Source organism: Tenrec ecaudatus, chromosome 8, assembly GCF_050624435.1.
Source record: "Tenrec ecaudatus isolate mTenEca1 chromosome 8, mTenEca1.hap1, whole genome shotgun sequence".
Classification (NCBI taxonomy): domain Eukaryota; kingdom Metazoa; phylum Chordata; class Mammalia; order Afrosoricida; family Tenrecidae; genus Tenrec; species Tenrec ecaudatus.
The window spans coordinates 6,617,987-6,642,794 of record NC_134537.1 but is presented as its reverse complement, the minus strand read 5'-3'; the positions used below and the strand labels follow the sequence as shown (position 1 = coordinate 6,642,794).

Genomic DNA, 24,808 nt, shown 5'->3' with positions numbered 1-24,808 from the left:
TCCACCGCCCATTATTGTGGGATGGCTCCTCTCTTCCCCGCCCGCCTCTGAAAGCAGCCCTTTCAAGTGCACGGAGGCCTTCCTGGCAACTGAGAAAGCTCCATAGAAGGCTCTGGGTGAAGCTGTGATTTAATCCAAGGTTTTAATCATCGCTTTGCGTTTCAAATTGCTCCCTTTGATGGACCACACATGTGATCCTGGAACATGAGACCTCAGCAGCACAGCCTTGTAAAATGTTTCAGGCCCAAAGAGACCTCTGACGCTTTGTGCCTGTGAGGTGCTTTGTTTTCTTTACTTTTTCAGTGTCGGAGAAATGGTGGAATTGTTGCCCGAACAAGAGTCCAAGATAGCCTGTCACTGTGTCAGCCACAGACAGAGACAAGGTGGACTCAAGAAACTCAGATAATTCTGAGAGCTCAGGTCAGAAGGAAACAGTGGGGCTCACTGCCTCACAGTGGCTTCAAAAGCTCAGTGAACATCAAGGAAATTATATACCAAACCCAAACGAAGTGGCAGACATAGGTTTTGCACGGCTCAAAGACACAATAATCTGGACCTAGGTCTTTCCAAGGTTGCATCCATCAGGAGTTGAACATTCACTGGGCCACCATCCCTCACGTGGCGACTTTGCTACCCAGACAAGGGGGGAAGCTTCATGCTGGGCTCCCTATCTGAAGGCTGCTTTTTACCATCCATCCCTCTGGTTAAGCTAACGGGAATTTCGGCTGCACGGGATGGGGTGGCTGGTGCTTGCTGTTATGGAAAATCTCCGTTTTGGAGGCACAGGGAATCCAGGGTGGATGATACCTTCAGGACCAAGGATGTGAGGGGCTATGCTGGGAGAGTGGAGGGAGAGTGGGTTGGAAATGGGGAACTGATTACAAGGATCCACATGTGACCTCCTCCCTGGGAGATGGACAGCAGAGAAGGGGAGGAAGGGAGACTCCGGATAGGGAAAGATATGACAAAATAACAATGTATAAATTACCAAGGGCACATGAGGGAGGGGGGAAAAAAAGGACCTGATGCAAAGGGCTTAAGTGGAGAGCAAATGCTTTGAGAGTGATTAGGGCAGGGAATGTGCGGATGTGCTTTATACAATTGATGTATGTATATGTATGGATTGTGATAAGAGTTGTATGAGCCCCTAATAAAATGTAGAAAAAGAAAAGGGAAAAAAAAGAAAATGATTAGGGCAAAGAATGTACAGATGTGCATTATACAACTGATGTATGTATATGTATGGATTGTGATAAGAGTTGTATGAGCCCCTAATAAAATGTTTTTAAAAAAAAAAGAAAACCTCCGTTTTAGGTCTCTAACACAGCAAGTCTTAAATTACATGGTTTTCCTAGTGTTTGGGTTAATAGCAGGCCACAATCTGCATGGTGGCAGCTCGCAACAGAAAGACTGGGCTTTCTATTCCCGAAAACAGTTAGTCTCGGGAACCCCCCCAGGGGCTCCCTGTGAATCAGCATTGACTCGATGGCAGTGAGTGAGTGATGAGGTTATTTAAAACGTCCAGGATAGGAATTCCTGACTGTTGAAGCTTTTCTCCTGCAGGAGCAAATGAATTGTCTTCAAGTCACGTTAGATGAAACGGAGCACAAGAATGTAAGGCTGCAGCAGCAAATCGACAAGCTGGAACATCATTCTGCACAGATGCAAGAGGTGAGGGTGCGGGCGCCAGTGCGGCCCCTCGGGAAGCTTGGAGCCGGGTCCTCACTGAGAGCGTTGCAGGCGGAAGACTCTGCTTGAAACCTTCGTCGTGGCACATTTCTGTTTCTTTCTCTTCTGGCTTACTCGCCACACCTGTCCTGATACTAAGACAAGCAGGCCTGCAGATCTGGGGGTCGAATGACCCTTTCACAGGGCTCGCCTAAGACCATATTTCCGATGGTCTTAGGAATCGAGACACTGCTCCTCTCTCCGTCTCCAGGTGGGTCCACCCACATGCAGATAAGCCTACAGACAGGGTCACCCCAACATGAGGAACTGTATTTAAAGGGTCAAGGCATTAGAAAGGTTGAGAACCAGAGCCCGAGACAAACTGGGTGACTTCGCCAATAGTACAAATGGACAGATTCCTTGCTGTTGGTTTCTCCGTAAGCCACGTGGACAGTCCAGGTGTTTACAGTGGGCGTCCTCACGGCAGTGCATGGAAATGACCAGTTTCTTCTAGCTGGAGAGCTTAGAGCCCTACTGACCATAGGGTTACTTGTACTGCTATCTGCAAGGTCGGCGGTTTGAAACCATCAGCTACTCGGGAGAAAGAGGAGGCTTTCTATTTCCAAAAAGAGTCACGGTCTTGGGAGGGAGGATGGAGGAGGGGACAGAAATGAGGAGCTGGTACCAAGGGCTCAAGCAGAAAGAAAAGGTTTTGAAAATGATGATGGCCACAAATGTATACATGTGCTTGACACAATGGATAGATGTATGGATTGTGGTAAGAGTTGTATGAGCCCCCAATAAAATTTTTGTTTAAAGGGTCAGTCTCAAACTCACAGGAGCTGTTCTCTGCTGTCCTACAGGGTTGCTGTGAGCCAGCATTGCCTGGATGGCAGTGATTTTGGGTTTTGGTTTGGAGAAACCTTGAAACTGGATTAAAACAACAAAACCATTCAATGTCCTAACATGGTTATTCCTTTTCTAAGTAAGTGCGTTTCTTTCCCGAAGCTTTTCCTGTCAGAACGAACTGATTGGACCAAGCAGCAGCAGGACTCCCTGGAACAGCTGAATGCCCTGGAGAAGCAGCTTCGAGAGACACAGACTAAGAATGACTGTAAGTTTGACGAAGGGTGCTTTATGATCCTAGTGATCATGTCTTTCCTTCCCGTTGAGTTTCCTTAAAAACACAACGTGTGTTAAACCAGGTGTGTTTAACCTATGTTGGACCATCAGGGTGCATTTCCAGGAGTACGATCAGGTCACTTCAAATATCTCTCTCCCCACTCCCCTCGCCTATCAAGTGTTGGAGTCCACGTTGTACAGGCAAAAGCTGGGGGAGTCACGTGAACTTGGCTGCTCTGTTTAAACAAACCCAGGGAGGCAGAATCCCATGCTCCGGCCTGCTGCTCGGTGGCCAGCAGCCGGATGGAGAATGGGCTCTCCTCTCTGTTTCACTCTGAGGGGAAGAGCGCCTATCACATGCATGTGCTTGCTCTCTAAAATGCTTCCAAGGAAACCTGTTGAGGGTTTGCCGTTGTGTTTTGCAGTTTTGAAAAGCGAGGTGCACGACCTCCGCGTGGTCCTTCAGTCTGCAGACAAAGAGCTGTCTTCTGTGAAACTGGAGTACAGCTCCCTCAAGGAGAGGCAGGAGAAAGAACTCAACCAGCTTTCGGAAAGACACATGCACGTGCAGCTTCAGCTCGATAATGTCAGGTAGTGGTTCTGTTGTGGCCGGGGGCCGGGTGGCCTGTGTTTTGGTGCTGTGAAACCAATTCAGTGTAGCGCAACCCAAAGAAGTTCTTTATTGGCATTCAATATTGGAGGGACCTGGGGGAGATCTTGGTTCCAGGGACAAACCAGATTGGGTCTCGAATATAGAGTCCTTCAAAAGATTCATGGTAGAATGGTCTTAAAAGATGACGGTGTTCCCGTGAACTTGTTGAAGCCCCTTCGTTATATTATTGGGGCTCTGTTTTCTGGCAGCCCTGGTGCCATAGAGGCCACACAGGTCAGCAGTTGAGAACTCGTAGCCGCCCCACAAAAGAAAGATGGCGCTTCTGATCCTCTAATGAATTAGTCTCAGACACCCGTAAGGGTCGACTCTGGCAGTGAGTTTGTTTTTTATTGGGGACCCTCTGCTATGTGATAGGGAACAGATCGCAGGAAAGCAGCCCCCAATTGTCAGCATAGCAACCTCCCAAATCCTCTCCCAACGTCCGCATATCCAGGGAAGATCCAATTGGTCTGCTGGAATCACCTGCTCGCCTTTGGAGTGGCCACGTGCGAGGGGCGGGAGGGGCTAGTCACGCCTGCAGGCAAGGGCGTGCTCTCCTCAGAAGGAGGGGCTGGCACACTGGACCCAAACAGCAGCTGTTCCAAGTGCCCAGAAACCCCAGAAGTTGGCGGGGGTGGGGGTGGGCGTGTTAAACCCTGCAGCCGTGCAGCTTAAGTCACCCAGCATGGAAATGGGTGGGCTCTGCCTTTGATCCTCCTTGCTCATGTCAGCCCTTTGTGCAACGCCGCTGAAAACCAGTCACTATGTTTGATCCTGGGAATTGGACTGGACTGTCATGCAGTGGAGAAGTGGGAACAGGTGGCAGCGGCCAGCCCTCGCCTGTCTGGCCTCCTGTGTGCTCTAGAGTGGGCGCTGATGTTTCATACGGGGCAGGATTGGCTCCTCCTGAGCCTGCGGGACAGGGTCCTGTAACTGCGGGAGTAGAAAGCCTGCTGGTTTCGAACCCCTAACCCATCTCATCAGGGCTTGCCAGGAGTAGGTAAAGTAAAATGCAGATCATCTGGCTAGAAGAAGTACACTTAATGTTTACATTTACTATACATCAACTTTCTTTCCTGATAAAGACTGGAAAACGAAAAACTGCTTGAGAGGAAAGCCTGCCTGCAGGATTCCTATGACAATTTGCAAGAAGAAATGAAATTTGAAATGGATCAGCTTACCAGAAACTTGCAGACCAGCACAAAAGACAATGAAACTCTCAAGTCTGATCTGAAAGTAAGTTAAGAAGGAGCGAAGGCGACTGGTCGCTTCTGTTGAGTAGGCCCAGGGCTGCCTGCCTGCCTGTGCGGGACCATTGCCCCTCGCTAACCTCCGGCCCTGACAGTAATAAGAACGCCTTAACGTCTAATACAGTGTTGTCTCTTAGAATCTGATGGAGCTTTTTGAAGCAGAGAAAGAACGCAATAACAAATTGTTATTACAATTTGAAGAAGATAAAGAAAACAGTTCTAAGTGAGTTCTATTTATTTTTCCTATTGACTAGAATATTGTTTATTAAAATGTCCTTTAAATTGCTAATGCCCTGTGAATAGTCATTGTTCTAAAAGTATCACCAAATCAACACAAACTTTGGTATAAATTGTTAGATAGATAAACTTAATCTTTTCAAATACTTCAATAATTAGCTATGGCATTTTTTTAAACAAATAACATTTGGTGGTATGTCTGAACATGTAGAGTCTTCCAGGAGTAGTGTGTGTGTGTGTGTGTGTGTGTGTGTGTGTGTGTCTGTTGGAGAGAGAGGAGTTCTAACTGTTAGAGGGTCACTATTAATTAAATAGATGGCAATGAATTTGAATTTTGAAACTGTTTCTTTTATGATAGGAATGTGAGCCCTGACTTTTATTTGTATATTTTTGTCCCCCCACCCGACTCTTTAAAATGAATGCCATTGTCTATCTGATTTTCATTTCTTGGTAATCTCTGTCACTCTCGGCCTCGGTCAAGGTCACTCTGGGGGGAAACTATGTGCTCTGTAGATATTTGTAAAGTTCTTACCCGAGACGGCCTCTTCCTCACTCTCGTGGACATTAGTGAGCATGGAGAAGAGAGGTAGTTAACTTGCCCCTTCATTGAAACATTCAGTGACATCCAGCCCACCAGGAACTGTTCTCCTAAAAGCCCGAGCTTTGAGAGCTAACACCGTCCCCAGCATTCTAGCACTCCTGGATGTCGCACTCAGCAGAAAGACATGCCTGGTGCATGCGTAATAATACGCTGGGGGCAGCATCGAGCCTCGTAAGAAAAATCAACTGCCCTGGCACAAAAATGGGTTCGCACCAGAATTGTTAAGAGCTTTTGAGGTTCAAATTTCTGACCTCTACTGGACTACAGTAGCTGGTACCAAGTCACGTGCCCAAGAAAGCTCGCTGCATCGCTTGAATCTCTTCTGTCCGGATAGGCTTCGTTCCTGCTTCCTTTGAAGGAATTCCAAAGTAAAAACTAGTTATTCTCTTCCAGAGAAATCTTAAAAGCTCTTGAGACTGTACGTCAGGAAAAGCAGAAAGTGCTGGCCAAGTGTGAGGAGCAGGTATGTGTCTGATTCCTCTCAGCCGAGGGTGGGAAGCCTGTCCCTTTTACTCCTGGTGCCTGACAGCCTGGTCTAAGAAGAACGGTCACCAGAAGAGGATCTTCACTCTGAGATGGTGGGAATTGGGGTACAATGATGGGATTTTGTCTGGTTCTTTTGTTTTTCAAACTCCCAGTTGGCAACAAGCACCATCCTCGTAGAGGACTCCTCGGAGGGAGCCCCGGGTCGTGGTGGGGCCCGAAGGCTGCTGTCGAGCAGTGCTCGCAGTGAGGCTCTAGACTGGAGCACGGCGCTCCCCTTGTTTTTGCATGCGTGTGCTTCATTTTAATTTTGTTCTAAGAACTGCTACTTCGCCAAAATGCTCTACCTTCTTCACAGGGGGCAAAAGTCCAGAAGCTGGAAGAGAGCTTACTTGCTTCTGAAAAAGTAGTCAGCACTTTGGAGAAGTCTAGAAATTCCGACAAGGTAGGTCGACCGTCCTTTGTGAACTTTCTTAGGAAACCATGCTTTAAAATTCATTTGTTTTGATTTCCTTGTTGTTGGGAGTGTGCACAGCAGAACCCACTGCCTTTCTGCAGGTCCAGTCCACTGGCGGGGAGAGGTGAGCGCCTGCCCCCTCACTTCTGGAGACTGGCTGGCTGCCTGGTGGCTTGCATTTCTCTGTGTGGTTGGGCCTCACTCATGCCATCAGGCTGTTGGAGAAGGACGGTCCTCTGAGACCCTGACATAAATTCTCCTCACCTGTTGTCAGCTTTAACTAGGATGGTAGAAATCATTTGTACCATGGACCTGTGAAAGCAGGCAGCTGTGCAAGGTGGATATCTGTCCGTGGCGGAAAATGCAAAGATTCCCCTGCAGCCAGTGATAGAACTGTGGTGAGACTGCACCTTGGCGACAGGGAGACCACACGGTGCGGAGACAGGCAGGGCAGGGGTCTCATGGAGTTGCTTCTGTGTTTAGTCCGATTAGTTCATAAAGTCAGAGAAAATGTACAGACTAAAGAATAGGACACCACTGCATCTTAAACTGCTGATATTTTGCTAACGTATGAAGGCTTTGTGTCTGTCCTCCTTAGGAAGTTGTGGGCAGCCTCATGAGTCAGATCCAGGAACTGAGAGCGTCACTCGCTGAGCAAACAGAGACCGCGGACTCCCTGAAGCAGGAACTGAAGGACATTCATGTAAGGCCTTTATTTTAAATGGGAGCACGATCACACTCCACAGACTCGGTGACGCGAGAAGCTAATAAAGCTCCACCCTCTTGATTCGGTGGTCAAGGCACTTACAGTCAGGAGACGTCTCCATTTGCAGGAGCTGCCGTGCCTCTGAAGGTGTCAGCGTCCAGGCACCGGGTGGGGGTAGGAGGCGGGGCCATAGCGGCACCGGCCTTTCCCTGAGCTCCTTTAGGGAATGGCTGGTTGCAACGCGGACTGGTTGTTGCCGTGCCGTTCCTTAGAGGCCCCGGGGAGAACAGAAGCCATGCGTTGGTAGAGCCCACAGTGTTCTGCCAAGCGAGCTTATCTGCCCGCTAATGGACTGCAGCAGCGTCCATGAAGCCAGGGCTTGCTTCTCCAGCGTATGCCCCATAGGACTGATTGATGCCTGTGAAACGAGTCCCCTTGTACACACACACACACAACACACGTGTCCTCAGGCTTCCACCGCGGTTGGCTGCCCTCGCTGTGAGGACACGGAGCCTGGTGTCACCGTGCTCAAGGCAGGGTCATCTAAAGGCAGGCTTTCTTTTCTGCAGCACAAATACAACTCTGCTCTGGCTGACAAAGAAGAGGGCAAGGCGTTGATTAAGGCCCAGGAGGGGGAGATTCTGGATCTGAAAGAAGCTCTCAGACTGAGAAAACTCTCGGAGGACATAGAGGTCGGGGTTCCCACGGCGTCGTTTTCCCTTGTGTTCTGGGGGCGGGGGGGGGGGTGGCGTATCGTACTGAGTAGGCTGGATTCTTTTAGGGAATAATTAGATTACTTTTCCTTGGGATAATTAGGCGGTTATGAGCTAACACTAACCGTGCTACACCCATTACTGTTACATAACACGAGACTTGTTGTCTCTGTTTCCATTGATTTGTGCCAGCGCCGTGGTGACTTAGGTCACTCGCGCCAGCAGGGGGGCTTGTTCTGTGGGTGTGGTGGTCTCAGCAGGGGCATCAGTCGGCCTGGGATTGAGGACTGGCCCTGGGCCGCATCTTGCGTTTTAGCTTGAGCAGGTGTTTGGTTTTTGATGCTTTTGCTGTGGGTGTGAGTCTTATCTTTCTAGCATGGTTCTGTCCCACACGGGTCAACATTGAGACTATATGAAGCAATGTACAGTCCCTCTTTACCCCTCAGCTGCCCAGTTACTGATTTCTTGGGTATTCGCCTAGACGCCCCTGAGACGGAGCCTGCCGACGTTGTTTTCCTCTGTCTGCAGTGTCCAGTAGCCCCGGCCGGCTCTGCCGCCCTGCCTGCACTGAGCGGCCGGGTTCCTCATCCTCCCACGTTGCCCTCGAGACGCGAGGGCCAGCCTGTGGGCTAGCTTGTGGGTGAGGTGTGTCCCACCTGCAGTGAGCCCACAGACAGAGGAGGGAGGAGAACGGTCCTGCCTGGGGACTGGCCTCGGGCTCCCAGAGGAGGTGGCCTTTGTAGAGCACCGGGCTGGGAGCGTGCTTGGCAGCGGTGGCCGTGTGTGGTGTGCCTCGAGCGAGGAGCGGAGTGGAGGACACACGGAGACTGTAGTGGAGGGTCTTGAGGAACATCAGGTGTAGACTCCTACGTCCAGGCAGAAAGTGATGGGGGCCAAACCAAGACCCGTGCGTGAGAAGAAGGGATGAGCAAGTGTGGAGACTGCTTCGGGTGACGGTTAGGGGTGTGCTGTGACAGGCGGAGGGTGTCCAGACAGCCACTGAGGTTCCCGCTGGGGGACTGAGGTGGGTCTGGGGACGTGTACGATGAAGAAAATTGGGGTCTGGGGACAGTGAATGACATCAGTGTTCTACACACCAGTTTTGAATGTTAAGAACCCAGAAGGATGGAGATCCAGGCTGGATACATCTAATGCATCTATTATTTCCTGTTACATTCGCGTGTGTGTGTGTGTGTGTGTGTGTATTACAAGAAGAGTAAAACTGAAGTCAGAGGCAAGTGTTGGTTGTGCAGGTTGTGGAGTTGGGCTGCTTGTGGGTGTGAATTCTGGTTATGTGTCCTGGGGAAAGTGATGAGAAAAGGAGATGGTGTGTAGAAAGTGCTAAGAACCCTGCCAGGCAGGGTAGAAGTGTTGGTCGTGAAAAACTAAGATCAATCAAAGTACTCAGTGACGGGCTCAATCGTGGTCTAATGAAAATGAAGGACTAACAAAAGGTTTGCGATAGTGTCAAATATGGGATTTTTTTTTACGTATGTAAGAATGGCGCCATGTTTTAAAAACCTGAACCCGCTGTCATTAGCCAATTCTAAGTGATAGGCAGTCCCGAGCGGAGACCGTCACCCTGTTCTCATGGAGTGGCTAACGAATTTGAACTGCCAGTCCTGCGGTACCTAACGTACAGACCTCTAAGGGGTATATGCGTTATATGTGGTGTGCACGTAATAGATGCATGTTATATAGATATACGCACACATGCATTGCAGAGCAAAGGAACACTGCATTTGCCAATTAGTGGGGAGGAGGCACTTCAGAGCCCTCTGGTGGTACAGTGCCTAAGTGCTGGGCCGCTCACCCAAGACTGGCAGTTCGAACGCACCAGCTCCTCCCTCGGGGAGAGCCGTGGCAGCCTGTTTCTGGGAGGAGTAGAGCCCTGGAACATCCTATGGGGCTGTTCTCTGCCCTGTAGGGTCACAATGAGTCTACTGATCACGTAGCAGCAGGTGACATATCGGTAGGGCTTCTAATTCCCTCGCTTTTCACCAAACTTCTCCCCTGAAGCTTTGATGGTCTGTGACAAGGTGTCGCAGTCGGGTGAGCTGCCCAGCACCTTCCCAGCGGGGTGTGATGGCCTGTCTGTCTGTACAGCAGGGTATGAGGGCCTGTCTGTACAGCAGTCACCTCTCTGAAGAACCCATCCATTGGGGAGGCAGCAGAGGAATCAGGGAGGGGGTAGGTCTGTGGGTGGGCGAGGGGGCCAGACTACAATCAAACTAGAAATAGAATGCCTACTTGAATTTACTACAATATATCTAGACTGTGGCCCTAAATAGTGACACTTACTGTGCCTTAGAGTCCCTTGGTCCACGAACAAAAAATGTTCTTGGAATATCCTTGCCCTGAGAAGACTTGCACAAAGTACTGGTCTGCATGTCCTCATTGGAGAGCCATCATTGAGAAATTCTTCTTTGTGGGGTTGCCCCCAACAGAGGGATATGCTCTGTGAGGACCTGGCTCATGCCACAGAGCAGCTGAACATGCTCACGGAGGCCTCGAAGAAGCACTCGGGACTGCTGCAGTCGGCCCAGGCAGAGCTCACCAGGAAGGAGGCCCTCATCCAGGAGCTGCAGCACAAGGTGAGCCACGGAGAGGCGTCCCCGTTAGGCTCCTGACGGGCAGGCATACACTGTGGTTGGGGTCTTCGTGACTCATTGCTTCTGTATAAAAGGGGCATAGCGTGGCTGTCAGTCGTCTGGAGTTTGGAGTGTGATGGCAAGCGTAGCCGCTGGAGGACCTGGGGAGCTTGCTTGCCTCCTTTGGGACTTGCCTGGCTACCTCTTCCTGCTCTGCGTCTTTGACACAAAGCAGCGAGTTCTAGCCACGCCTGTGAGGCTCTGGCTTGATTTTTATTTTTGATGGTTTATTTATTTACTTATAGGTTTTTTATGTGTAAATTTATGCACAGAAAGGAGATACTGCCCATTTGTAGGCCACTGGATGTCCCCTTACAGAAGGGTCTTGGGGAGGAGATGAGCTAGTCAGGGTGGGATGTAGCAATGATGAAAAATACAACTTTCCTCTAGTTCCTAAATGCTTCCTCCCACTCACTATCATGATCCCAATTCTACTTCACAAATCTGGCTAGACCAGAGGATGTACACTGGTACAGAAAGCAACTGGAAGCACAAGGACTCCAGGGCAGATGATCCCTTCAGGACCAGGGGTGTGAGTGACGATGCTGGGAAGGTAGAGGGAGAGTGGGTTGGAAAGGAGGAACCAACTACAAGGATCTACATGTGACCTCTTCCCTGAGGGACAGACAACAGAAAAGTGGGTGAAGGGAAACGTGGAACATTATCAAGGGTTCATGAGGGAGAGGAGAATGGGGAGGGAGGGGAAAAATGAGCTGATTCCAGGGTCTTAAGTGGAGAGCAAATGTTTTGAGAATGATGAAGGCAATGATTGTACAAATGTGCTTTACACAATTGATGTATGTATGGATTGTGATAAGAGTTGTATGAGCCCCTAATAAAATGATTTTTTTTAAAAGGAGATACTTTAGTTAAAATAGCAACCCAAGTATATCAACCCAAAAGAGCCCCAGATGTGCATTGTCTTCCTTGAAAACATGTTAGGGTTGTGTTTCACGTTACTAGCGTAATGCTTTTGAAGTGATGATTCACCAGTTCCTGTGAACAATCACACCGGGAGCCTGTTCCCGCCCACAGCATGTGGGAGGCTTGCCTTGTCTCCCGGACGGGGTGCTGCCCACGCTGTGTTGTGATTGGTGGCTGCGTCTGTCCTCTCAGCTCCAGGAAAAGCGAGCGGAAGTGGAGCAGAGGAAGAACGAGTATAACTTGAAGATGAGGCAGCTGGGGCACGTGATGGAGTCTGCTGCTGACCGCCCGCAGGTATTTCTCCGAAAGAGAGTCACGTTCCAGGGGCAATAAACCGTGCTGTGAAGGAGGGCTGTGTCGCTCCGGAAATCACCAAGGCTCCTTTTCCTTCCTTCCTTCCTTCTTTTAAAGAAAAGGATTTTCATTAACATGCTCTTTCTTCCTACCTCTTTTGTTTGTTTCCTTGGACAAGAGTTAAACTAACAAGCTCATGTTCTGTGGGCATTCTGTGTGCCTGGCACGTACACCTGAGAGGGAATCTGGAAAATCACCCATCGGGTGTTAGGGTGAGATTTGATTTTATTCTAGAGCCCTAAAACACCACCTCACTTCCAAACACATTTGGCGAAACTCCTGGAGACCCAAGAACAAGAGATCGAAGACGGACGAGCCTCTACGATCTCTCTGCGACACCTGGTGACCCAGCTGAACGAGGACAGGGAAGCCAAGAGCGCCGCCATCCTCCGGATGAAGGTGACTGGGGAGCGGCTGCGGGTTTACAGCGAGTCACCAAGAGTTGGGGGAATAAGCTCTATCCTCATGGTTCCTGAGGATCCAAAATTCAAAAGACCCAGAACTGAAGGGCAGACAGCAAAGTCTTCCAAGCCCCCACCCGCCCTCGCCAATATCCCTGGGGCCTCCCTGTGTGGCCATTTCTCACCTCTCAGAGTTTGTCAGTGTGCCTGCAGCCGAGTCTGGAAGATGCTTTCCCCACTGTGCTCATGTGTCACCCGGTGGTATCCGAGCAGGCAGGCTGTCCACCGCGGTGCGCACTGTTAGCAGCCACTGAACCCTTTCGTCAGGGCGGCCCAGCTTGGGGCCATCACCAGTTCCGCAGGGAAAGCATGGAAGTGTGTTTTCCTGATTAGGAGCTTGCATGCCCCTGGCCCGCTGCTGGCCTGCTGTACCCACTAGAGAGACTTGAAGATGCTCTCATTTGCGTCTCTCCTTCCGCTCTCCAGATTCTCCCGGGGCTTCTCCCAGCTCCTTAGGAGTGGGGTGGTGGGATGGGGGCTCTGCGGGGGAGGGGGTGCCTGGGAGGTCATGGCAGTGGGCTGGTTTCTTTGCTTAGGACTGAAATTCACTCCCTTTAGCAGGGTGTGCAAAGCATCTGAGACGGCATTCCTGGTAAACTTCCTCTCTCCTGGCAGACGGCTGTCTGAGGGACGGGGCTGTCACACAGATTTCCTCAGGAAGAAATCAGGATGCGTGTGGCAGTTACCTGTTTCTCTTCAGGATGACTGTACTTAGGATTTTAAAATCAGGATCCAGTTAACTATGGGATGGGCCTCAGTTTTTAAAAAGTACCTACTAAATAAATCAAAGACTTGATCATCTTCCTCATAAAGGACTTTGAACGAAATAGGTGACAAGGAGACATGTTTAAGGCACTGTGGTGAGAACAGTGAGCCACTTCCAGGCCGCTGAGAGTCTGTCACAGTCGACTTCTTCCCCGCAGTGCTGAGAAGGGGCTCCAGGGGAGGCGTAGCTCAAGCCAGGGCCCAGGGGAGCAACGCAGTCACCGTGACGATGACGTTTCTGAAAGGACATTTGCTGTGTTGTCAGGAGCAGTTGCGGGAGATGGAAAACGTCCGCCTGGAAGTCCAGCAGCTGAGAGAGCAAAACTGGCGCCTTCAGGGTCAGCTGGAGGACATGCGGCACCAGGAGGATGGCAGGTGAGAGTGCGGCCTGCGCTGGGACTGGCCGGCTCATCTTGGAGGCGCTCGTGCGGCCTGTGCCTCCGAATCACCTGGCATGGGGGCTCCGCTGCACCCGCAGAGGGAGACGTGGCGTTTGTGCTCGCACCTGCTCTGCCAGCCTTTGCATGCTGTGAGGCTGCCGAAGTGAATGGAAAACGTGCTATTCTTGCACCGTTCCCACTTCTATTGGCAAGAGAGAGTAAGTCAGCAAGACAAGGTTGAGGAAGCTGTGGAGAAGGGAAGGATTTCCTGCCGTTGGCTTTGCTGCACACGTGACCCAGGGGAAGCCCCTGGGCGGGCCAGAGGAACCTCTGTTTACAGACCCAAGGAGATCTGTCTGGGGGATCTGTGCTCTGGCCGTTTAGTGGATGACACGGCAGGTATCGGGTAGCCACACCCAGGCTCATGTCCTGTTGTGACTTCTAGATCTTATCTATGGCTTCTAAGTCACCGCCTATCCCTGACATCAAAGTCATGTGACACTGGCCACACGTTGTGACCTCTTGATGCCTCAGTTTCTAAACAATGTGGGTCATCAGGACTGCCTGGCCAGGAGGTTCAGAAATTCTCGGTCAGGTGGTGACGCGCAGTGGCGGTGCCCACAGAGGAAAGGTCCTTTAGTCACGCAAACAGATGGTGGTTATTAAGTACAGCGGGGCCCGTGAGTGAGCCTGCTGATGGTGGACTCTGATGAGGGAGGGTCTGAAGGAAAGACCACCTGCAGACCTGCAGGCGACGGACTCGAATGCCGCGGTCTCTGTGTGGAGTGGGTCCAATTCTCAGAGCCAGGATGGGAGCCGGCTGCCCCTGCTCTTGGCAGAGTCTGGCAGTGGCCCTCCTGCTCACGCAGCGCTGCTCCAGACCTCAGGGGAACGTACCTGAAGGTGGCAATGGCGGCGCTGCTGAGGAGCAACAGGGATCTAACAGGTGTGCTGAGGAGACGTGTAGAAATCTGCATTTATGAAAGCAAGGCCCTCCCCCCTTGTAGATGCTTCTGGTACCAGTTGCCCACACACTGCTCACCTGGCTGGGATCCTCCTGCTCCGTGTGTCTAGCCACAGGGAGGTATTTGGTAGACTCTCTTCTTAAGGGTTAGTATAGGCAGGGAGTATAAGAGTGGGCCCGGGTCACTTGTAAACCCATGAGTGGAAATACTACTCCATGGTCCCGTGTCCCTTATATATGAGGAGCCACGGAAGAACCTTGAAGGAGTAGAGTAGGGCTTGGCAGGTGACAGCCTACTGGGACCAAGTTAGGCCATAGCCTATTTCGGGAGAGATTTGTTGAAACGCAGCCACGCCCTTTTGCTTAAATGGCTATGGCTGCTTCTGTGCTCAGATGGCCATTTGAAAGTGGAGACTAAATGCTTCCTGTCTGCTCCTTGACAGGAAAGTGTGCCAGCCCCTAGGTCAGCGCACAGGGCCCGGGGCTCCTGATGAGTTGGTGTGTTTGCTTTGCTGGGCTTGGTCTGCGGGTTCACTAGGGGAAGAAACTGAGGGCAGGTTCTGTTTTCCTTCAAGACTCAGTCTTCTGTCCTAGGCAGAGAGATGCCCCAGAGAGGCCTGCGGCACTCTTCCAGCAGAGTCTCCATGGGGGTGTTCTCCTTGGTCTAGGGGCTGCCCGCAATCCAGAAATTCAACGTATTACCTTGGTGGCTAGGCTCAGAAACGCAAACTCACGTGAATTAACTCACAAGAGACTGATGTACCATCCATAATGTAGCACTTTCCCATGAGGGAGATTTACGTCTGCTGCTCAGGGAATCTTTCCCTGCTGTCAGCACTCATGAGAAACTGGAGTGGTCCTCGGGGACTTGCCAGTCCACCCTGGGAGAGTCGTAGGCATTCTAGACACCCCTGTCCCCAGCTGTTCACAGTCATGTCAGACTCCTGGCTGGCGCGGGCGCTCAGACCCCTTCCTCACCTACTTCAGTGTATTTCCAACCAAGGTGCAGGTAGACTTCTCAGCTCTGCATCTTTTTGCCCTGGGGCCGCCCATCCAAGGTGACCGTGCAACGGTGAAGCAGTGCCGTCCTCACAGCGGTCATCACTGTGTACGTGTCTGGTGGAGCAGCTTCCCGCTGTCGCTGACCTCTGCCTGACCACGCACGATGTCCTTTCCCGGCTGGCTGCTCTCTCCTGACAGCAGGTCCAGAGTCCCCGAGACAGTCTCACCGTGGCCGCATCCAAGGAGCATGCTGGCTGTACTTCTCCTGAGGCAGCTTGGCTTGTTCTGGGAAAGGGCCTTGTGTCATCTCCATGTGGAGGTCCCATCTGTCAACTGTGCTACCTTGACTGGTCTCCGGAGACTCGCGTGTTCTTGGTACCACCTGGCGGTGCTGCAGGTCAGCAACGTGAACTGGATACTTCCGCAAGCTTGACGGGCTTGTCACCTCTCCCTTCCTTCCCTTCCCTTCTCTTCCCTTCCTTGTAGTGAGCAGGACCAGCCAGCCAGCCAGCCACGAAAGGGCGAACAAGACGAGGTCACCCAAGAAAGGCTCGATGAGGTCTGTGTGCGTCTTTTTAGCTAAATAATTGTTTCTCCTTGTCTAAAAAATGCTCTTACAACTTACTTCACGTGGCTAGTGTTGGTTCTGTAGAAACAAGTTGACAATTGAAATGCTTATATTTTCCATATTTACACTGCTGGCGTAAGTGTGTCTCCCACCAACACGTAGACATTGGTGGGAATTATGAGAGTCTGTCCTCCTGCATAGCTGGTCAGCTCAGCATACCCAAGAGAGTCCTCATTTTAAAGCAGCTTTGGCGTGTCTGTGGGAGGCCTTAGGCGGTGCAGTGGACAAGCCCTTGTGAGAGTCACCCAGTGTGTGCCGGCAGCTGGGGTGACGGGAAAGGTGGTGTGAGGGTGACCCAGTGTGTGCCGGCGCTGGGGTGACGGGAAAGGAGCTGTGAGAGTCACCCAGTGTGTGCCGGCAGCTGGGGTGACGGGAAAGGAGGTTGTGAGAGTCACCCAGTGTGTGCCAGCAGCTGGGGTGATGGGAAAGGAGGTGTGAGAGTCACCCAGTGTGTGCCAGCAGCTGGGGTGATGGGAAAGGAGGTGTGAGAGTCACCCAGTGTGTGCCAGCAGCTGGGGTGATGGGAAAGGAGGTTGTGAGAGTCACCCAGTGTGTGCCGGCGCTGGGGTGATGGGAAAGGAGGTGTGAGAGTCACCCAGTGTGTGCTGGCACTGGGGTGGCGGGAAAGGAGGTGTGAGAGTCACCCAGTGTGTGCCGGCGCTGGGGTGGCGGGAAAGGAGGTGTGAGAGTCACCCAGTGTGTGCCGGCGCTGGGGTGATGGGAAAGGAGGTGTGAGAGTCACCCAGTGTGTGCTGGCACTGGGGTGGCGGGAAAGGAGGTGTGAGAGTCACCCAGTGTGTGCCGGCGCTGGGGTGATGGGAAAGGAGGTGTGAGAGTCACCCAGTGTGTGCCGGCGCTGGGGTGGCGGGAAAGGAGGTCCCCGCCGTTGATTTGATCGCAACCAGGGAGGGCGGGGGGCGACTTTGAAGCATTCTTTCTTTTTTAAAGACTGTTGTTTAAGAACTTAAACTTAAGCTATGGTTTTCTGTTTTTGTCTTACATAGAGTAAACTTGTTGAGGAAATGCAGAAAATGAAAACACAGTAAGTATATTATTTTGTCGTTCAGATTCTTGATCTCTTCTCAAAAGGGAAGACGTACGAGCATTATCTACAAAGTCAACATCTTCTCCCTATTTTCAGCGACATGTGGACATGATAGATGCTTACAGTTATTTTACTGAATGCTACTTGCTGAAGGGATTTCCTCATATGAGGCTCCCTCAGTGGAAAATACTTCAAAAAAATAAAATAAAACAGGGCCCAGAAACACCGAGCTTCTCCGAAGGAATCGGCAGGCGACAGAGCAGTGTAGCTGCCTAGGTTTTCTTGTGCTGTTGGATTCCGATGTGTCACCTGGTCAGTATTAGCAAGTAAGGTGACCAGAGGAAATGGACTGAGAGTGGGTGGGCTCTGGGTCGACTCCTCAGGTGTGCCTCTCGTTGTGATGCACCCTCTTAGACATCCTTGAATTTGGCGTCAGGGCTGACGTTTCTCCATTGTGAACTTAAGTGACGACAGCAGAGAGAAACTTCTGCCTCGTGATCAGGGCTGGAGCTGAGCCACAACAAGTTCTAAGCAGCACACATTGGGAAGGAGCGGTGCCCCACTCTGTGAGCACAAGTTTATTGTGAATTGGGTGAAGGTTTACGGAGCAGATCATCCTTCTTAGAAGCAGCCTTCATGTTGGGCTTCAGCTCCAACACGGCAGTCCCTTCGGGAACCATCAGCCCCCTCATCGTCTGCGTTTCCTATGCCCATTCCTCTTTTCCTGGTGCTCTGAAAGTTGTCCCTGGGTGACTGCCGCCCTTTCCATCTGCAAGGGCTGAGTCCAGTTGCAGCCTTGCAGGGAGCCTGAGGGTCACTGACCGGCGAGCTGGCCCTGCTGTGCTGCTGAGTCTCTTGCATTGTCTCCCACTCCATCCAGGGCCTTGTGCTGCTCCTGTTCAGAGTGGTTGGCAGTGGCCACCACCGTCTGGTCCGGGGTTGTGGACTCAGTACTTCTGTCCATTGTTTGATTTTCATCACTCTTCTTGTCTCCACACCGACACAGCAACTGCACCTTAGACGGCTGCTCCCAACCTTGTGAGGTTTCACCTGCTATTTGCCCAAGAAGGGTGCAGAGCAGGGTCTTTGTGAACTGTGCTGCCAACAGACTTTGGGGTCCCCCGGGACGACAGATGAAGCCAGGTTTGAAAGCAGGAATTATTAAAATTGGGGGCATCAAACAAACCATGCAGGCTGAAACGATATAGTTAAAATCTGTACTTCAGTTGTATGAAGAAGCACACTTGTACATGTGTTGCCAACATCATTTCCAAAACATTTTCTACTTGACCCCTTGGTATCAGTTCTTCCTTTTTCCCCCTCCCTCCCCCACCTACCCACCCTCATGAATCAATGATATATTATTGTTATTTTGTATCTTACATCGTCCGCTATCTCCCTATACCCACATTTCTATTACTCATGGTGTTTCCCCTTTCCCTCCCTCTCCCTCCCCTCATGGTATCACTACCCCACTACTGTTTCTAAGGGGTATATCCATCCTGGATCCCCTGTGGTGTTGTGAGCTCTTATCTGTACCAATGTACATGCTTTGGTTTAGCCTGATTTGTATGGTAGAACCTGGGTCATGATAGTGGGGGGAGGAAGCATTAGGAACTAGAGAAATGTGTGTTTTGTCAGTGCTATGCTGTACCCTGGTTGAATCTTCCCTTTCTTGTGGCCATTCTGTAAAGGGACATCTAATTGTCTACAGATGGGCTTTGGGTCTCCACTCTGACCCCTCTAATTTGCATCAATATAATTGTTTGTTTTGGTAACCTGATTCTGTTGATACCACCTCATGATCACACAAGTTGGTGTGCTTCTTCCATGTGGACTTTGTTGCTTTCTTGCTAGATGGCAAATTGTTTAACTTTAAGCCTTTAAGACCCCAGACACTCTTTTGATAGCCGGGTACCATCAGCTTTTTTCACCACATTTGCTTACGCACCCAATTTATCTTCAGAGATCTTGTGGGGAAGGTGAGCATCACAGAATGCTGGATTGTTAGAACAAAGTGTTTTGTGCTAAGGGAAGCCTTAAGTAGAGGCCCAAAGCTATCTTAATACTTAACATATAACTACATGTGCACTGACCTCTATCCCTTTCATTGTAAATTAATATAGTTACATAGCTGCATGCCTATAGCTCTACCTCTATAAGTAGCTTTTTTTTTTTTTGTAGTTAGTTCAAGGACTGTTTGTTGGCCTTCAGGAGTGTTTTCCAGTCCAGTCTTTTGGGTCACCACGCCCTGGCCCCAAAGCCCACTTTCAGCATTCCATGGGGACCTTGCCGTTCCATTCCCTTGCTGTTCCGGTGCACTCCCCCAGTATAAGTAGCTTGTGCCTCCTGTTCTTTCCTGTACTTCCTTTCACCTTCCTCTTGTCCCACTATCATGCTTGCCCTCCATTCGGCAATCAGTCATTCCTCGTGGGCACACTGCACTTGATCAAACCCCACCAGGCAGTCTATACCTTCCTCATCATAGAGTTTAGGATCTCTTAGTCCCTTGTCCCTGAGTTTGTTGGCTCCCCGCTCTTCCCCCCGGCCCCCTCCTCCCATGTTCCCCTGGAACCACCAGTCTTGTATTCTCCTCTGGATTGTAATATTTCAGTTGTCTTTGATCCCCGTAGGCTGCATCTGAAATGATTTCTAAGTGAATTTGTATGATTGTTTTTAAGTGGTTTAGTTTTATTGTTGTTGTTGTTAAGTGTTTAAGACTCCTTTTACGAAATGAGTCTTAGATAGTAAGGCAGGCACCTGTCAGTACTGCACTCCTATGAAAATACACAGACCGGGGCCTGACAGCCAGCATTGCTCCAGAATGAAGCTCAGCGTGGAGGGGCCGGGAAACTCGATGAAAGGAGACGGAGCAGCCTAAACTGCTGTGAGCTCTCCCTGGAGACAGGATAAAATAACTCCGTGAAAACACACGTACGTCTGACGTAGCGCGATGCTCAAAACGGAAGGACTCAGTATTAGGGACCTTGTCTAATCAGAATCTAGGCTTGGAGGTAAACTGTGAATTTTGCTCACTGCGCCCCTTTGGTGGACGAGTGACGCTTGTGCTCCTCTGCAGCCTGGCGGAAGTCCAGAGCGCCCTCCAGGACAGAGAGAGGGGCTGCCGTAGGATGGCCGAGGAGGTGGAGCGCACCCGCACCCTGGAGTCGAAAGCATTCCAGGAGAAGGAACAGCTGAGGTCGAAGCTGGAAGAGATGTATGAAGAACGAGAGAGAACCTTCCAGGTGTGCTTGTGGTGGTTTTTCCTGGCACTAAGACTAGGGTAGGGTGGAGCTGCGCCTGTGAGTCTCCGTGGCTGTGGCCCACGCTGCAGCCCTGAGGCGAGGAGTGTCTCTGCTCTCCCAGGGAGCCGCAGTGGTGTGGGCTGCTGCCGTCCCTCTCTACGCCCCCAGGGCGGCCCATGGCGCTGAGGACACATGCATCACGGGAACGGGTCCGAGTGTCTTCCCTCCGTATTCCTGGAACGTAGTCGTGAGAGAAGGCTGAAGGCGGTTCCTCAGTCTCCCTGGTTTGCTTTCTGTGCAGGAGATGGAGATGCTCAAGAAGCAGATGGAGTGCCTCGCGGAGGAGAACGGGAAGCTGGTGGGTCACCAAAACCACCAGCAGAAGATTCAGTATGTCGTGCGGCTGAAGAAGGAGAACGTCCGGCTTGTGGAGGTAACCTTGGCAAATGGCCCCGAATAGCCTCTCAGTTTAAAAACCATGTTTCCTGAGCCACATATAGAAATTAATCATTGAATCAATGACTTCTTACTTCAAGGAACTTTCCTGAATTCAAAGAACTTTTCTCTCATTGCTGTCCATCCCAAGTGTACTTCAACCCGCCAAATTATCAACATCAAATTCTTTCTTCAATTGGAAGTAGTCTACAAATTGAAAATGTGATCCACTTAATTTGAAATATAAATTTATGAAGACTTTCTTATAAGGATTAGTCCTTATCATTTTTTCTCCCTTTTCCTGACTGCTAGGAGACAGAAAAGCTGCGGGCGGAAAATATATTCTTAAAAGACAAGAAGAGGAGTGAATCGTAAGGGTCTCAGTCCAGCAGGGCATCATGTGTTCTGTGTAAAAGCCAGGCCTCCTTGGGCACCTGAACGGGGACCTGTGTGGGTAAGCACCAGCTGGCCCTCCAGTGGGCGCTGGTGTTTACGTGTGTCAAGCTGCAGAGCAGCCGGCGGTGCTGGGAAGCCTGTGTGCCCTTTAAGAGAGCGAGCTTGTGGGGCTGCGTCAGCACAGACGTTTCTCCGTGTGGACTGCCATGCCCTCAACATTACCACCTCTAACCAACTAGAGCGAAAGTTCACCTGTTCATAGCGTTTATTTTTGTATTTCTCCTTTGACCATTCACCAAGACTGTAAATATGATGGGCTTTGTTTGAAAACAATAAAATCTTCGAAAAAGAATAAAAAATTTGATAAAGTGATTTACATTATTCATTCAACTCATTTACTCAGCACTTGGTGATTGCCAACTCTAGGCCAGACACTGGCCATTCATTCTCTGCCCAGAAGAGCCTCCCTGTGGCCCAGCCGCATCCATTGTTCATGCAAGTAATGCTCGACGGTATGGTACCCAGCCCTGCACGGTGACCGGCAGCTGCAGTGCTTCCCGGTTGAAGGCGCGGGGAGTCATTCTGCAGTAGAGTGTAAGTGGCCGTGTGGCTATGGAAAGCTAGGCGTAGAGCCGCTGGTATGGTGAGTGGATGCGTAACTGTCCAGGACAGGGCCTCTTCCGATGCGGGTAGACTGCTGCTTCCCTGCCAGCCAGGTGTTCCTGCTTTTCCACTACTTCTCCAGCACTTGTGCATTTTTGTGTGTGTGTGTGTGTGGGGGGGGGGGTATTAGAGCCACACTGCTTGATGGCTCTATTTCTTAATAAAAGATGCTGTGCATTTTTCTACAGTCTTGACTACTCTGGAATTTAAAAGGCCAAAGACATGCGCTACTGCAATGTGGGTGATCTCTCAAAAGCATGCCGAGTGGAAGGAGCCAGACACGTCACTGCGGGGGATGTCAGTTCTGTGAAATTCAGAACTCGGTCAGTTCCTAGAGGGGGAGAGCGGAGGAGCGGTGGTCGGGCCGGGACTGTGTTCCTGGGTACACAGCTCTACACGTACTAAAGCGTTGATTCTCAATGTTGAAGAAAAACATGTTATAAAGTGCTTCCTAGCTGCACTCAGAAAAAACGCCTGTAAGTCCTCAAGGACCAGGAACAAAGGAAGGCAGAATTCCGAGTGAGGTGAGAGCAGCGTGCAGTGCGCCTGCCCTGGGCCGGGGTGGGACAGGTTGAGTGCCAACGCTGTCTTGGGTGTGAAATGTCATCCGAGCAACTCCCGCTAGGAAGGGGAGTGGTGGCGAAGGGTTCATCTGTATCCTGGCTGCTCTCTCAGGAACTCTACATGGACCAAGGGCACAACAGTAACTCGAGAGAAAGCTTCCCACTGACAGCGCTTGTCTGCAGCCATCTACTGGTCACCACGTGTGGACTCATTTATTCGGAACGACCCTAGTAGCAATACTTTTTTACTTAGCTTTGCACGTGTATGTGCTTAACAACAGTACATTTTTAATTAAAATTTTATTTTAAACATCAAATATTTCTGGCCCTCCATGCTGTCCCAGTTCAGGGCAGTACGTTGTATGTTACTGCTAGAAAGTTCTTTTGTTGAAAATGATGAGGGCAAAGAATGTACAGATGTGCTTTACACAATTGATGTATATATGGATTAAGATAAGAGCTGTATGAGCCCCTAATAAAATGTTTTAAAAAAAAAACAAAAGAGGAAGATCGAAAAGTAGTCCATCTAAGCGGGCATTTGGAGTGAATATATGACTTGGTCACAGTATTGGCCACTGTGGAAGGAACAAAGAGAGGGAAGACATGTGACTTGTCTGTCCCACCAGCCCTGTTCGGGAGGCGCACATGTAGGGGGCTGAGCCCAAGTCCCTTAGAGCCTTGCTACTGTTGTGGTCTCCAGCCAGGGCATTGCTATCCTGGAGCCTGCTAGAAATGCTGAGTCCCAGTCCCTCTGGAGACCTCCCCAGTCAGGCTCATTTACCACGATCCCCAGTTGATTCGTGTGCACACAGGAGGCAGAGCGGTCGGTCAGGCATTCACGGTGTCATGTCAGTTCTCATTGCCAGAACCACGCCCTGGGCTAGGGACTGGGCGGGAGGAAAGATGCGTGTGGTCTCTGCCAGTTTGTAGCCCAGCAGATAGCCAACCAGCCAGCTCTGAACCATGAGGGCTGATGGGAAGGTAGGGAATTGGCACCGACTGCTTTATCGACGTGGCTCTGAAACCTTCCCGTCTCCATTCCCTTTACATCTTTGATCAGGTGCAACCCCATTTCCCCTTACTAAGCGTTCAGAGTAACAACAGCTTTCCGAAGAGAGCACCTTTGTGCAGCCGCATGGTGCACTGAAGCCTCTCTGTTTCCTCCTGCAGATTAGGACTGTTAGTACCACGCAGAAGTTGGATTACCCATGCTTTTTTTATTCGCGCCACAGAACCACTCTGGGAAAGCAGGGTGGTGTGGAATGATGTCATTAAAGCAGGTGTCCTCAAACTGGCCCGCTGAGGACCTTTATCTGGCCCGCCGGGTGTTTTTGCCCCGTTTGGTTTTTTACAACTATAGTCCGGCTCTCCAACGGGTCTGAGGGACAGTGAACTGGCCCCCTGTTTAAAAAGTTTGAGGAGCCCTGCATTAAAGTGTCACGAACGAGAACAAACGGATGCTAGAGAACAGTTAAGCATCGCTGGTGGTTGGGGGGATGGGGGTGGTTGGCATCGGGCTCCAACTGCAAGTTGGTGGTTGAAAACCCTGTATGGGATTCTGATTAGTCAGAATCAACTTGATGGACGTGGGTGTAGTTTGTGTGTGTGTGTGTACCAAACAATATGAAATGATTTTTGTTTCTAAAGTCACACGTGAAATATATAGGTATATTGTAGTTTACATGTACACTATCTATGATGGGAACCCCTGTGGCACACTGGTTACGAATTGGGCTGCCAACCACAAGGTCAGCAGTTCAGAATCACCAGCGGTTCCGAGGGAGGAAGATGAGGCTTTCCATGCCTGTTATTAGTCTCAGAAACCCACAAGCTCAATTTTCCTCTGTCTTAAAGGGTCCCGATGAGTCGGCATTGAGCCAATGGCAATGAGTTTTACTCTGAGTAAAGAGGAAAAGTATTCGACAGTTTTCCTGAAGAGTGGGAATAGGGGGAGGCAGGAAGAGAGGAATTCCATTCTTGTGGAATCCTGATACTCCCCATCTCTGCATACAAAATGCCCATGGGGGCCTTTCCTTTGTTGGAAGGAACCCAAACGCGTCCTCGGTCGGGAGCTCTGCAGCGCCCTCTGACGAAGCCGTCGGGGAACAGCTATGTACCTGCGCTTCTCGGAGCCGCGGCTGCTCCCCGAGAGGGAGGTGGATTCTTCAAACGCAACCGCTGTGTCCGCCGGTCGCCCCTTTCTCCTGGCCCACGAGCCACCTCAGCCCGACGCAAGGTGCTGTCCACCAGCCCAAGAGGAGGGCGCGCGGGGGAAACGCTCTCACCGCCACCGAGCCACCGCACTCTGGCCGTGCCCGCACGGCCCCCTCCCTCGAGGGCCCCCCCGCGGCCTGCCGCCGCGTCACGTGCGTGCCCCGTCACGTGAGCCCGCGGTCCAATAGCAGCGCGCCGCCCGTCCCGGCGCTGGCCGGCGCTGCAGGCG

At 50.9% G+C, this 24,808-nt stretch overlaps 1 protein-coding gene across 2 annotated transcripts in view; it reads left to right on the top strand.

Moving 5' to 3' along the window:
- The window catches only part of KIF15 (kinesin family member 15), a 56,685-nt gene extending 35,163 nt beyond the window's left edge, over window positions 1-21,522 (top strand). For both annotated transcript variants that reach the window (XM_075555961.1, XM_075555960.1), the window contains 18 exons: window positions 1,564-1,671; window positions 2,677-2,782; window positions 3,216-3,381; window positions 4,528-4,678; window positions 4,830-4,915; window positions 5,924-5,993; window positions 6,372-6,458; window positions 7,069-7,173; window positions 7,746-7,868; window positions 10,337-10,483; window positions 11,657-11,758; window positions 12,053-12,217; window positions 13,310-13,419; window positions 15,877-15,949; window positions 17,023-17,060; window positions 20,143-20,308; window positions 20,610-20,741; window positions 21,056-21,522. In XM_075555961.1, the coding sequence (XP_075412076.1) occupies window positions 1,564-1,671; window positions 2,677-2,782; window positions 3,216-3,381; window positions 4,528-4,678; window positions 4,830-4,915; window positions 5,924-5,993; window positions 6,372-6,458; window positions 7,069-7,173; window positions 7,746-7,868; window positions 10,337-10,483; window positions 11,657-11,758; window positions 12,053-12,217; window positions 13,310-13,419; window positions 15,877-15,949; window positions 17,023-17,060; window positions 20,143-20,308; window positions 20,610-20,741; window positions 21,056-21,118 (1,998 nt within the window). In that variant the 3' untranslated portion in view covers window positions 21,119-21,522. The remainder of the gene's footprint in view (window positions 1-1,563; window positions 1,672-2,676; window positions 2,783-3,215; window positions 3,382-4,527; window positions 4,679-4,829; window positions 4,916-5,923; window positions 5,994-6,371; window positions 6,459-7,068; window positions 7,174-7,745; window positions 7,869-10,336; window positions 10,484-11,656; window positions 11,759-12,052; window positions 12,218-13,309; window positions 13,420-15,876; window positions 15,950-17,022; window positions 17,061-20,142; window positions 20,309-20,609; window positions 20,742-21,055) is intronic.
- The last annotated feature ends 3,286 nt before the right edge of the window (window positions 21,523-24,808 follow it).